General features: G+C 54.1%; 1 protein-coding gene across 6 annotated transcripts in view; it reads right to left on the reverse strand.

Moving 5' to 3' along the window:
- SCUBE3 (signal peptide, CUB domain and EGF like domain containing 3) overlaps window positions 1-12,736 on the reverse strand; it is a 93,432-nt gene continuing 80,696 nt past the window's right edge. For all 6 annotated transcript variants that reach the window (XM_019484878.2, XM_059717025.1, XM_019484877.2 and 3 more), the window contains 11 exons: window positions 12,371-12,463; window positions 12,156-12,272; window positions 11,805-11,966; window positions 10,643-10,846; window positions 10,203-10,364; window positions 9,212-9,379; window positions 7,791-7,952; window positions 7,108-7,305; window positions 5,858-6,010; window positions 5,214-5,293; window positions 1-4,556 (listed from right to left, as the gene is read on the reverse strand). In XM_019484878.2, the coding sequence (XP_019340423.1) occupies window positions 4,407-4,556; window positions 5,214-5,293; window positions 5,858-6,010; window positions 7,108-7,305; window positions 7,791-7,952; window positions 9,212-9,379; window positions 10,203-10,364; window positions 10,643-10,846; window positions 11,805-11,966; window positions 12,156-12,272; window positions 12,371-12,463 (1,649 nt within the window). In that variant the 3' untranslated portion in view covers window positions 1-4,406. The remainder of the gene's footprint in view (window positions 4,557-5,213; window positions 5,294-5,857; window positions 6,011-7,107; window positions 7,306-7,790; window positions 7,953-9,211; window positions 9,380-10,202; window positions 10,365-10,642; window positions 10,847-11,804; window positions 11,967-12,155; window positions 12,273-12,370; window positions 12,464-12,736) is intronic.

The following is a 12,736-nucleotide window of genomic DNA, read 5'->3' on the forward strand; positions in this document are numbered from 1 at the left end:
CCAAGAAATTCCATTTAATAATTAAAAAAAGACAATACAAAATGCAAACATTTTCTTTTTACAAAGTTCAGATACATTTTTTTTTAATCAAGTGCAAATAACTTTATGAACTACATCTTTTTCATCACGTAATCATTTTGCGGGAGATGCTAAATTGTGGCCCACTGCCAAAAGCAGATATAAATAGTCCTTTTTTTCCTTAATAAACACCTTTGTCATATTTACTATGTTGAAACATTCAATGCATCAGAAAGGAGGTGACAGTTTTCAGCCTTGCAAACCTTTCCTTTTTTTGCCTTGGGGCAGAGAAACTTGAAGCACGACTTGACATCTGTTGATTCTGAAGGGAGTGCTAAATTTAGGCCACGTGCTAGAAACTGGACTACCAAAAATTCATCTGCCCACTAGAGCAGATAGCTGCATAATACAGGATGACCATGGATGGATGTCCAAAGGCTAAAGGAAAGCAGGTGACTGCAGTTAGCTCATCTCAACAGATAAAGGGGAAAGACTTCCAGGTCCTTATCTGCGGTAGCAAGCAGTAGCCTTAAAGGTTGAGGGCCAGATTCCCCACCTGTTCTGTGTCTCAGGAGACGGGGATGTTAAGTGATCCTTTTCCATCCTACTCAAGCCCCTGAAAAACTTTCAATGCAAATACTTGCTGGGTCCTGTTTGGTGCCTTCCCGTTCCTTAGTCTAAGACTTGGCTGGTGTTTGTTAGTGTTCATATATTTTTCAGGGACTTGAGCAGGGTGGTACAGGATCACACCTAGGCAGTAGCCTAACATGGGGGGCAGTGAAGAGGGTGCCACCCCTGGGTGCCAGCTTAGAGGGAGGTGCCAGGATAGAAGCTGGAGCCCAGTCATGTGGCCTGTAGCCTTCAAAAGAACAACTCCTGAAGGGATTAACCCTGAGAGCAGGGGTTGCAAGAAAAGGCTCTTGAATTACACCCAGATTTCCCAAGTTCCCCCTGATTTGGGAAGTCCAGGAGGAGACAGAGACCTGACTGTCAGATGGCAGGTGGTTAGTACTGTCTGAAGCCTCGGGTCAGGCACCCAGAACAACTAGAGGCTTCGGAAAAATCCAGCCCCATAAGCTTGGACAACCTGTCCTTGTTAATATTACTTAGCCTGGCTGGAGAAGCTAGACTGGCTGGTCTCACAATGGCTGGCCTGCAGGCTGCTGTGTTTGGATTCAAAGTGCTGTAAATGTTACTTTTGCAAGGAATAAGGGTCCTCGCAAAGTTGGCACTGGCAAGCAGCTTTTTGTGACTTGTTTTAAGCCACACCTGGAAGTAGGTGTGCCCCTATCAGCACCTACGCTCTGCAGATACACGAGAGCAGTAAGGAGCTCTGAGCCTCGCAAGGGATGCCTTTGTGAAGGGAGAGTCGGCTGCAGATACCACTAAGGTGCCAAGACTCTCAGCCTGCAGCTGCCGCTCCTCTGAGCAGATCTGGCATGACAGGGTACCCAGGAGCAAGCGCCAGCCTCTTCAGTGCCACAAGGGCACAGAACTGGGCCTCATTCAGGCAGTGCCAATCCAAGCCGCAGGGTGAAACACTGGACAATGAGTGCTGGAAGGCAGCTGTTGAACTAGGCTGTGTAGATGGACACTCAGCGGGCAAGGGAAATGGCACGTTGGCTGCTCTCTCAAGAGACTGCGCAGCCAGGAGAGTGCAGGCATCAATAGATAATTATGTATATTGATACTCTGCTTGCAGTGGTGCCTCTGAGGATCTATGCATTCCCCAGACACTAGGCAGGGAAAATCAGACAAGCAGTCAGAGACAGGGAACTGGAATGTCAGTAGGAAATCGGCCTCAGGAACCTACATGAGGGCAGGTGGAGGCCGCAGCATGAGCTCTACTTTGGATCAGTTTGAGAAGCCTTTGCTGTTGAGTGGAGATTTTTAAAAGCACCTAGGAGAGTCAGGAGCCCAGGACTCAGTGACGGTCAACTGAACCTGTGCTGCGCATCTTCCTCCAGCTGTTTCTGCTCGGAGAGTCTGACTTTCCAAGACTGGATTTGCTGGAGGTCTGAGAAAGCTTTGCCCTGTCGCTGTTCATTATACCTACGTTGATCAAACTTTGAATGGCTGTTCAGGGGGGTCCTGAATATCCTCTCTTTCTGACTCTGTCATTCTTCATTCACAAAATGCTCCTGTTAGATCCAGTAGGAATTTTGCCTTGAGATTGTCTACATCAGTTCTGTCCTCTTCTGGATGGGATCTGAGCTTTTCTAGTCCTGTGATCTAGCTATGCTTAGAACCGTATTCTTCCTTTCAGATTTTTGATGCTGCTATAACTTTATCAGCTTCTGCGGTTACTTTAGATGATTTGCACTGCAGTAAATGAGAGAGGAATCAATGCATGGAAATCTGCAGAAGAAATAAACCTCGATATGACTACGCCTAACGATGACGATCTTCTAAACCAAGTAGAGGATGTTTGTGGGGCTCTGGGGAAAAACAGAATCATAGAAGATTTGGGACAGAAGAAGAAGGTCACCTGGTCCAGGTCTCTGCTCACCCATATCTCAAATATCCTAGATAATTTTATGTCTAACCTGCTCTTAAAGACTTCCAAGGATGGAGAGTCTGTAGCCTCTCTAGGCAGTCTGTTCCAATCCTTACCCACCCTCAGAGTGAGAAAGTTCTTCCTAACATCCAGCCAAAATTTTCCTTGCTGCCAGTTAAGACTTTTGCTTGTTGCCCTACTCCCTGTGGCCACAGAGAATAGTCTATCACTGTCCTCTTTATAACCACCCTTCAGGTGTTTGAAGATGGTTATCAAATCCCCATCCCAGGCTTCTCTTCAGACTAAATAATCCCAGTTCTTTCATCTTTTCCTCATAAGTCACATTTCCCAGACCTCTAACCATTACTGTTGCTTTCTGCTGGACTGTTTGTCCACATCCTCCTTGAAGTGCAGTACCCAAAACTGGGCACAGTACTTCAGGTAAGGGATTGCCAGTGCCAAATATAGGGTGCAGGAATACTGAGATCTTGTCTCCATGCTGCAAACTGATGCATTAACTAGGGAAGACCTACCGCTGACCGCACGGGCAGCTGGAACAAGATGCTGTTTTCCAGTTACCTGGGGAAGATCCAATTGATTTCCCCCCAAAAGCAGTTAATTTCCCCCAAAAGGCTTTGCCTTTTTGATTTAAACAAGAACTTCCTGGGGACCAGAAGAAAAGATTCCAAGGTCTGAAAACGTCACCGTGATGGTTTACCATGAATCGGAGACTTGGCTTGGTTTTGCTCTTTTGCTACAAACACACATTCTCATTTCTCAGGCAGGTATAAATATTGGAGTTTCTAGTAGAAAAAACTTCCCTCTAAATAATATAAAGAAGACTCAAATGATTGCACTTAATACATATGAAAAAGGTAGAAAGGAGGAAATCCTAGTGCACAAACATTTAGTCCTGCTCTTCACATCACTTGCTCTTCTGTCGACGAGTTCCTCTTTGGCCGAGCTTGTAAGAAAGTCTGGTCTCTTGGCACAAGTGTTAAGCTGGGGTGGGGAGGTAGGAGGGAAAAGAATCTGTCCAAAAGTTTTCTCGTTACATTTTTTTTCTCCCGTTCATCCAGACATTGTTCTGCAAAGACGTGGCTTGGCCATGCTTTCCTCAGACACAGAGAGCCAGCATGGCTCCCTGGAGACACATCTCCCACCCCTCAGAACCGCCATTGCAACCACCAGCCAGTCGCTACTTGCTGTTGTACGTCCCAGTCCTGTCCTTTATTCCTTTTTTGTTTTTAAATATTTTTTTAAGCATATGGATGTTTCCCCAATCCCCTCTGCGAAGACGTGTTCCTTTGTTTTTCTAGAGCCACAACGCTACGATAAATAAAGGTGTTACCTTCTGCAGTTAGGGACATCCTTTGCCCTCGGTTCTTGGAGAAGCAGCACAGGTCTGGCTGCAGCCGTGAAAGCCTCACCGTGGGAGTAAAAATACCATGCGGGTCCCATGAGGGAAGGCAGCTGCGGATGTGTTGATGGCATCTAGGAATGGAGAGCGACTTGTGTGCGGATGTGTAAAAAACACCAAGGGCAACCAAAGGGCCACCAGGAGAGCAGCCTGAAGAGCTGCACTTGAGGTTCATCAAACGGAGCAGGTTGCAGCTGCCTCTGAATGCAGAGGTTGCTTGGAACAAGAAGCAACATCGCCTGTGGGATGGGAGATGTCTCCCCCGGCATTGAAGGAACAGGGCGTGGGGCTGCCCCAAAGATGGGTTCAAAGCAAGCCAAGAAGGAGTCACTGTTACAGACGTCTGCATAGCGAAGGACGGGGATTCTGTTTGTTTATAAAGCTGTTTAGGGGAAAAACAATTCAAAGAAAAGTAAAAAGAGGGTTTCCTTGGCTGCAGGGCGGCCGGCATGGCTGGGGCACATCGTGGGGCTATTTGTAAGGCCTGAGGAAGCTGGTGACTTTGGAGCGGAGGAGTTTGATGAACGAGCGGGGCAACATCTCCTTGTGCTTCTCCGTGTACTTGAAGTAGTTCTGCGGGTGAGCCAGCACATCGAAGAAGGCCTTGATCAGCTTCTTGTCCTGCAAGGGAGACAAACCAAGGAGCTGCATGGTCCTAGCTGGGCACTGGTGCCCCCCACTAATGCCCGCTGCATGTGGTCCCAAAGGAGATCCCACTGTCAGGGGGAGCTGCTATTGCAGCTGTGGATCCCAAACCCTTTAGTTTACAGATGGGGAAACCGAGGCACATTTTAGGGACTTGTCCAAAGTCACCAAGTGCCCCAGCGGCAGGTGGAGAGTGGAGTGCAGATGTCTTATGCCCAGGCTCTCACCACTAGCCAAGGTTGCCTCAGCACAGTAGGAGCCAGCAGTTCCAGAGTAAAAACACAAGCAAGAAGAGAGGAGTTGGGATGCACATGGGGAGATCAGACCAATTGGCCTCAGGGACTGGGCACATGACCAGCTGAAGGACCTTGACATCAGCCAGCAGTCAATCAGTGATCAGTACTGGTCTCCCTACCTGTAAATCCCAGGATGCACCTATGTCCACTGTGCAGACACGTCATTCAAAGGGGAAAAGGCGAAGTGATGTGTTCAGCACCACCCAGAGACAGAGGCAGAACCCGCAGTCCAGATTCTTGGTCTCAGGCTGCAGCCACAAGACCCTTGTCTCTCCCTTGTTAGAGCAGGTTCTGCCCACAGCCTGGGGCTGCCCTGGACACACAGGAAGAGTCTCACCTTTAAGATTTCCTGATGGTTTTCAGAGGCATAGAGCCTGCCGTCCCGTACGATATCCTCCACCAGCTGCTCATAGTCCTCTGCAAGACCGACCGAGGCAGGAAGTCAGCAAGAGAACATGGGGAAGGAGCCCTCGGCTAGTTTGGTCCCAGGGCACCATCACAAGGGCTGAAAAGTTGCTACGACATGCTCAGTCCCAGCACAAACCCCAGCCCCTTCTACTGTGCAGACGCCTGAGGATGGACCCCCCCCATGCCGGGTTCCCTGATGCACAATGCAGGTGTTCAGTGACTGTCTGGACTTGGGTGTTTCAAGCACCAAACTGGATTGCTCTAGAGCTGAGTGTCACAAGAGCCCACTGGGTCGAGGTGAGGGGCAGGATGGAGTACACCTGTGAGGGCAGGAAGCTTTGGAGACAAGACAGTCGGCCACAGGGACAGGCGCTGAGCCCTAAGGCCCGGAGAAGCTGTGGACCAGCTGCTGAGCTGAGTAGGTGGCTAGTGTGGGGCCAGGGCTATCTACCAAGAGGGAGGTAACCCTCGTGAATGCACGTGAGCCAATCCAGTGCAATGCTCCGACCCCTGCCCTGCTGTTCCCTTGCACATGCACACTCATGCACCCCTGCTTCGGGGTCCCCCTCGTACCGTCATAGGTGACATAGGGGATCTGGAAGCCCTTGGCACTGTTGGCCTCGCTGGTTTTGAAGTTGATCCACAGTTTGCGGGACCTGGCAGTGAAGGCGATGGGCCTCTCGTATGTCTGGCATGTCTCATAGGTCGTGATGGAGGACGGGGAGGCTGAAAAGGGGAACAGCACAGGAGCATGTGTTGCCTGAAATCGTTCAGCCACAGAGACACCCAGGGATGGCCTTTGGTTGGCTCAAATGTTGAAGGCAGGGGGAGTCTGCCCCGGGGCACCTGACCCTCTGCTGTCTTCAAGGGCCATGCTACGGGACCACAGGGCTTTGGGCCCATGAACAGAGCCCATCTGTGGAGCTCGTGTGCTGTTTCTCCTATCAGGGGAAACTTACCCTTCCAGTTCAGGCACTGGTCCATCAAAGCCAGTGGTTTCAGGAGCAGCCACAGACTGCAGGTGCCTGGGGGATGGCACCTGGTGTTTGGAGGTGCTGAGTGCCACTGGCTCTAGCAGCCCCTCTTGATAATGTGGACTGGGGCCCTTTCCCAAGCCGTGAGTCCGACAGCATCGGCACCTGGATGCAGTGCACCAGGATCCACGGGACCCCCACTGGCTTGAGGCCCAGCTTGCTGGCAGAAGGATATTTCATCAGCCCAAGAGCTACAGCAGGGCTCCAACCCCCTCCCTGTTCCCCCCAAACTGCTCTTGGCTCACTCCATCCTTATCAGGGCAGCCTGGTGATGCCCTAGGACAGAAGGGCAGCCCAGCCACCTCAGGGTTTGCAGTGGACCCAGTGCTGATCAGGTTGATCCCACCTCCCCCTTGGCTGGCCCAGGCACTGTAAGTGATACACAGCCACGGTCCTCTACTGGGCCTGCACCCAGCTCACCTCCTTGTGGCAGTGTGGGGAAGGGAGGGAGATAAGCAGCAAAGCCAGCCCAAGGCCAGTGAATAGTGTGGGTCCATCCACTGACTCCAAACTCTCATTTCTGTGTCAGGATACTTGGCATAGCCCAGGGAGGCAGGCTCCTTCCTCACTCTGAGTCCACTTACTTCGTTCCACCCAGGCAGGGGGGAAGCTGGCTTTTCAGAGACACAGTGTGCTTCACCCAAGCCTGCTCCATCCCTGGTGTCACTCCCAAATGGGCTCCACGGCTCCCAGAGGTCTCCACATCCCAGCCAGCCTGGGGCAGTGGCTCCCATCGCCTTAACACCCCCCTTGCCCAGCATGGCCCCAACGCAGCCATCGGTTACCTACAGTTTTTCCGCATGACCAAAACGTCCCCACACTCGTCTTCAGATGGGAGGAAGATCTCAGGGACGACGATGAGGATCTTGCGCTTTGGAGGTGGGTTGATGTTCCAGGTGCATTCAATGTTGGCAGGGTAGTTCCCAGGATAGTTTGGAGACTCGATGTAGCCAGTGTACTCGCCCAGCTCTCCCCCGCACTGGCGGTCTGCAAGGCAACAAGGAGCAGCGGTCACTAGGGATCAGCTCCAAAGGAGAACGAGCAGCAGAGACAGGAGGGCAGTAGGCAGGAAACTGCGCCTGCCTCAGGGAATAGTGGAAATTCCACTTGTGTGCGTGTACATAGGGATGTGCATATGGCTATGTGTACCTGTGCAGCACCTGTGTGCAGTGAGTGCACAGTCTCGCAGAGCACTGCACTGAACAGGTGCCTGTGTGCTGTAACCATGCACAGGAATACACATGTGCATGCGTGTGCATAGACAGGTGTAGATATGGTTGGATGTGTGTGCACCACTATCTGTGTGCACGTGCCTGGGTGACCAACCAGAAACACCAAGGGAAATTCTAGATCAAAATCATTTCGGACAGTGAGTGACGCTGATGGACCGAGACATCGGTGAGAGGCCACAGAGACCAAGCTGCATGCAGAGGGGATGGGGAAGCCATGTTGCAGCCACCCGCAGAGCATACTTTTACACTGCGACACGGAGGTGGAGCCATCGAAGTCGGTGGTGGTGTTGCCCGGACAGGCAATGCAGTAGTTCTGGCGGAAGTCCGGCTGGTAGGTGCCCACGGCGCAGCGGATGCAGCGATGGACGCTCGTGTTGTAGTAGTGGCCCGGGGAGCACTGAACTGCGGAAGTGGAGAAAAGGAGGTCGCCTCAGGTGTGGGGAGCGCAGCTCTCAGAGCTCAGCCAGTCAGCACTTTTGATAAGCAAACACTGACTGACAGAGCAGCTGGCTCCCAGTTCCCACTCCTCTCCTCCCCCTCCCTTGGGGAGGCAAGTCACACTGCTGGGAACACTGCCACGGAGACACTAGGTGACAGCTTCAAGGCCATGAAACAAATCAGTGGCAAAGCTGGACAGGCACCCCCCGCCCCGGTCTTGTTTCTCAGCTCACAGCTGGTCACCCTTGAAGGGGCAAGGGGAAGAGCAATCCCTTTGATGCCAAGATCCCCTAGGCTCGCTCTGTGCTGCCGTGCAGACTGCAGTGTGACTTTTCTTTGAAGTAGCTCTTCTCTGTCTGTCTCCAGACCGCAAAATGTGCCAAACTCTGGACTTGGAACTGCCCTCCCTCATCACCATGGTGCACAGAAACAGCATCAACATAGTCATGAATAGCTGCACGGTTCTGCCAACCATGGTCCCTTGTCATACAGGCTGAAATCACCCAGCTATTCCATACTGTTGTTATTCACCCTAATAAACACAGCAATGGCCCCAGGGCCTACACAGCTTCAGACCACCAACACTGCAGGCTCCTTTCAGGCTCCTGCCTGAGTGCTCTCTAAGGGGTAGCAGTGTAGCTACACAACTTCATGGAAGCCTGGCAAATACTGCGTCTGCAGTCGACTCTCATTAGCCTCAGCACCGTACCCTGGACAGACAGATTTTGTACCCAGGCTGGTGAATTTCTGAAGCTATTGAGCAGGGCAGTGACAGATGTGGAGCCTCTCAAAGATGTTACAGTCTGGCCCTGCACAAGGGAGCAGTTCACATGGCATCAGGAGGTGGATCAATACCGAGCGCTGTTGTGAAAGGCAGAGGGGGGAGGAGAAGGGGTGGGTGATATGAAGAGGGAGGCTGGAAGTGGCAAAAGCTGCAGACAGGTTTGGGAAGAGTGTGATGGAGGTGAAAGCAGGGCCAAGATGTGGAGAGAAGCTGGGCAAGAAATGAGGCTGGGGTTTGCCTCCCCCAGGCACCTACAGGGCTGAGAGAGCTGAGGAGCCACTGATGCAGTCCAGGGATACAGCAACAGTGGCCCAGGCTCAGTCCTAGACACCTGCCCATTGCACTGCCCAGGCACCCAGGGCTTCCCCCTGTTCTCTCCTGGTTTCCTTCTCTCTTGAGGCTCCCCCAGGTGCAGAAGGAGCTGCTGGCTGAGACATACCTTTGGTGTCGCAGTCCTGGAAAGAGAAGGCGCCCTCATGCTTAGTGGTCAGGCCTCCACCACAGGAGAAGCACAGAGCCCGCCCCACTTCGGGCTGGTAGGAACCCCGGGGACATGGCTGGCAGGGCTTGAAGCCATCCACTGAGTGCTGCCCAGGGAGACACTGACCTAAGGTCCATGCAGGAAACAAAGGGAAACGGGGTCAGTCCTTCTCAGCTCCTGCTGCACAGGCTGGACAGAGCCAGGGCCTGAAAGCCCCAGTGAGCTCTGGGATCCTCCTGATAGAAGGACAGCTCCATGGCCCACTGATCCCTGGCAGGGACCTGGCAATTCCCTGGGAACACTACTGCAATAGGGCTACGCAGTGACCGCTGAAGAAGAGAAACCATTTATTCAAGTCATATCTGTACTGTGGCTCTGCTTCACAGCCTCAGCCATGTCCCAGGCCCCCGCTGTGCTAGGTGCTGCACAGACTCAGAGCACACACCGCTCTGCCATCTTTCCCTTGAACTCTGGGAATTCTGATAAAACAGCACCAAGAACCAACTCCTCCCCCAAGCCCACAGTTTTGCTCTTACAGCCCCAGCCCCACTTGATTCAAAAGTTCCTGCTGTAGGTACAACTCAGCATGGTATCCCCAAGCAGACTGGGGAAAGGGGGAGGGCAGGTCCCTCAGCACTGCACTTCCATGCCTCCCTCTCTCCTGTCCTGCTTTGAACAGAGACTCGAGGCAGAGCACAAAGGGCCTATCTGTAGTCCACCCTGGTCTGGTAACCCTTGAGCTTGGGAGAGCAGGGGCTTGTCCGCCTCACACCTGTCTGCAGAAGCTGGCTGTGCTGGGTGGCTGCGATACACAGGAGGTCTCCATGGCGTCTCTCCAGAGCCGAATGGAAGCTGCAGTCATTGCCGAGACTCCGAGACTCCCTGTGAGCCCCAGGTTGTACAGTGCCCCGAGGAGAGGAAACAACACCGTGCTGGTGCTGCACTGTACCTGCACAGCTGGTTACGTTGGTTGCTCCAGCTGGGCCGTAAGCATCGCCTCTGGGGCAGTGGTCACAAGAGAGCTGGCCTTCCTTCTCCTGGTAGGTCCCAGGAGGGCAGGGGACACACTGCTCCATCTGACCATGGTAATACGTTCCCTGCGAGCAGCTAACTGAGAGAGAGGCAGACGCATTAGTGACCTGTAGAAAGCAGCTCCCCATCAGGCTACCCCTGGCTCTGACTGCAGGTCCCAAGGGCCCACAGGGTCCCAGGCCCCGAACTGTGACAAAGGAATAGCTCCCAAGGCAGACAGTGGTCACCTCCCCTGCCACCTCAGCTAAAGCAGAGGTGCCTGGTTGCTGCAATGCAGCACTTGGGACTCACCGCTGAATGCTCACTTGGCCCCAGGCCCCTGCCAGCCTCTCTGATGCAGCCCGGCTGTTTTCTTACCACACTTGGATCCCACCCTCTGCTGCCCAGGCCCGCAGCTCTCCTGCCTCTCCAGGGCCATGCTCAGCTTCCGGGCCACCTCGTACTCCATGCCCGCGAAGCGGATCAGGAACCGCTCCTGGTTGATGGACTTCTTCAGGGCCTTGATCGCAGACTTCAGCTTCTTCTCCACCCGCTGCCGCAGGCAGTTCATGTTGCAGCTGGCTAGGGGGGAGAGGGCCAGGGATCGCATGGTTAAGTGGGGAGGGTGGGAATGAGTGGAGAAGAGGAAAAGCAGGTCCCTCTCCCAGCCTCCCCTCATGGGCTGCTGTGCCGTGGTGCCTCCTTAGAACCACTAGCATGATGTATGTGTTGGTGCGGGGGAAGAATGGGCCCCTCCATCCCCTGTCCCTTCCAGCATCACCTCTTGTCACCAACATAACTCGGTGGTGGCAGCAGGTACACGCTCGGGCTGTGGCCCCAGCCTCTGAAGCTGATCTGACCTCAGTCTCTGGGGCCGGGTGGGAGAGAGGACACAGGGCACTAACAGAACCAAGTGGTGCCTTCAGGTGATGGGGGATCCACCTCAATGCCCCCTCCCCACCGGCAGCTCAGCTGGGGTATCTGTCCCCTCTGTATCCAGGTGAAGTCCCCTTCCTGTCCTCTCCATCACCTTCTTGTGCCCATCACGGCTCCCGTAAGGGCTCTGCAAGCGCTAGTTAAAGCCGCAGCATGGACAGGGAGGGGTAGGCAGGACTCCCCCACCCTAGGCCAGCAGTGAGCCCCATCTAACTGGAGCCCCTCCGGTGGCGTGGAAGAGGGTCAGATCCCATGGCTCAGGGGAATCGTGAGCTCCTGAACAGACCACCGATGAGGGGCCGGTCAGTGTGGGCTGGGGCAGCGGTTTGCGAGACAGATGCCTGCCCAGAGGGAGGTGGTCTGAGCAAGCCACAGAACACCCCCAGGCAATGCAATCTGTCATTTCCTGCGGACCTGGGGGCGGGAAAGGACAAATCACACAGAGCAGACGTGCTTCAAGGACTGTCTGATCCTGTTACATGGCCCTGGGTTCAGCCCCAGTGCATCCTGGGAAAGCCTAGCCCCCAGTCCCACCCCCACATCTGGACTCCCCTCCAGCCCTGTGCGCCCTGGGCAAACCGGGTCTCGCGGGCCTGTTCCCTACCTGTGATCTCCTCTGGTTTGATTTCTGCCTCAAACTCCAAGGTGATGCGGGTCACTTCCTTGTTGGAGGGATTGCGGGCACGGCGGCCTTTGCCCTTCCTGGAGGAGTCGCACTTGAGGTTCACGAAGGTCACCTGGCAATCCAAGCAGGGGGCCACCCCACCTGAGAAGATAGGGACAGAGGGTCATTATCTTTCCTGTGGCTCCCTCGGCCAGGGGGTCCCAACAGTCACCTCCCTCCGCAGCTGCAGCAGAGCTTGTGCAGCTGGCAGGTGGTGGCGGCCATCAGCTCCGTCCTCTTCTGCCCCCAACTCTCACACCCCAAAGTGCCCAAGGGAAGGGGGAGCCTCACCTGGCGCCCCAGGCCTCCCCGACTCATCCTGCTTCCCCTTTGCGCGTGGGTGCAGGTGGCACTTGGCGTCCTTGATCTTGAAGGAAGCCTTTTGTTTGATTGGAGCAGCGACAGTCTCTAAAAGAAAAGGCAGGTGCTAAACATCAGGGCACTGGCTGAGCCTCCCCTGATGGTGGCTGGGGGAGCCCTGGACAGACCCAGGAGAGCGAGCTTACCCACGCAGTGATGGCTGCTGTTGCCAGGCCGCTGCTGGGCCCCCTGGCGCTGGATAGGCGTCCCACAGCTCACCGTGTAGCTGCTGTCAGACTCTGCAAAAAAAGGGAGGATTGTGTAGCCTGGCTCCTAAAGACACCTCTGGCTGGCGCTGCCCTCAGAGCTCAGCGGTAGCAGCAAGTATCCAGAGAGCAGGCAGCACCTCGGTGTCTGAACAACTCTGGGTTTCTATCTGCCGTCAGTCTCTGAACCTCCAGGCAGTGCTCATCAAAGGTGCTACCAAAGGGACAGTTCAGGCAAGCCAGCTGCAGAGGCCAAGACATAGCCTGAAGCCCCCTCCCTCCAATCCCAAACGTCCCTGCCATGAC

Source organism: Alligator mississippiensis, chromosome 14 (genome assembly GCF_030867095.1).
Source record: "Alligator mississippiensis isolate rAllMis1 chromosome 14, rAllMis1, whole genome shotgun sequence".
NCBI classification, from domain to species: domain Eukaryota; kingdom Metazoa; phylum Chordata; order Crocodylia; family Alligatoridae; genus Alligator; species Alligator mississippiensis.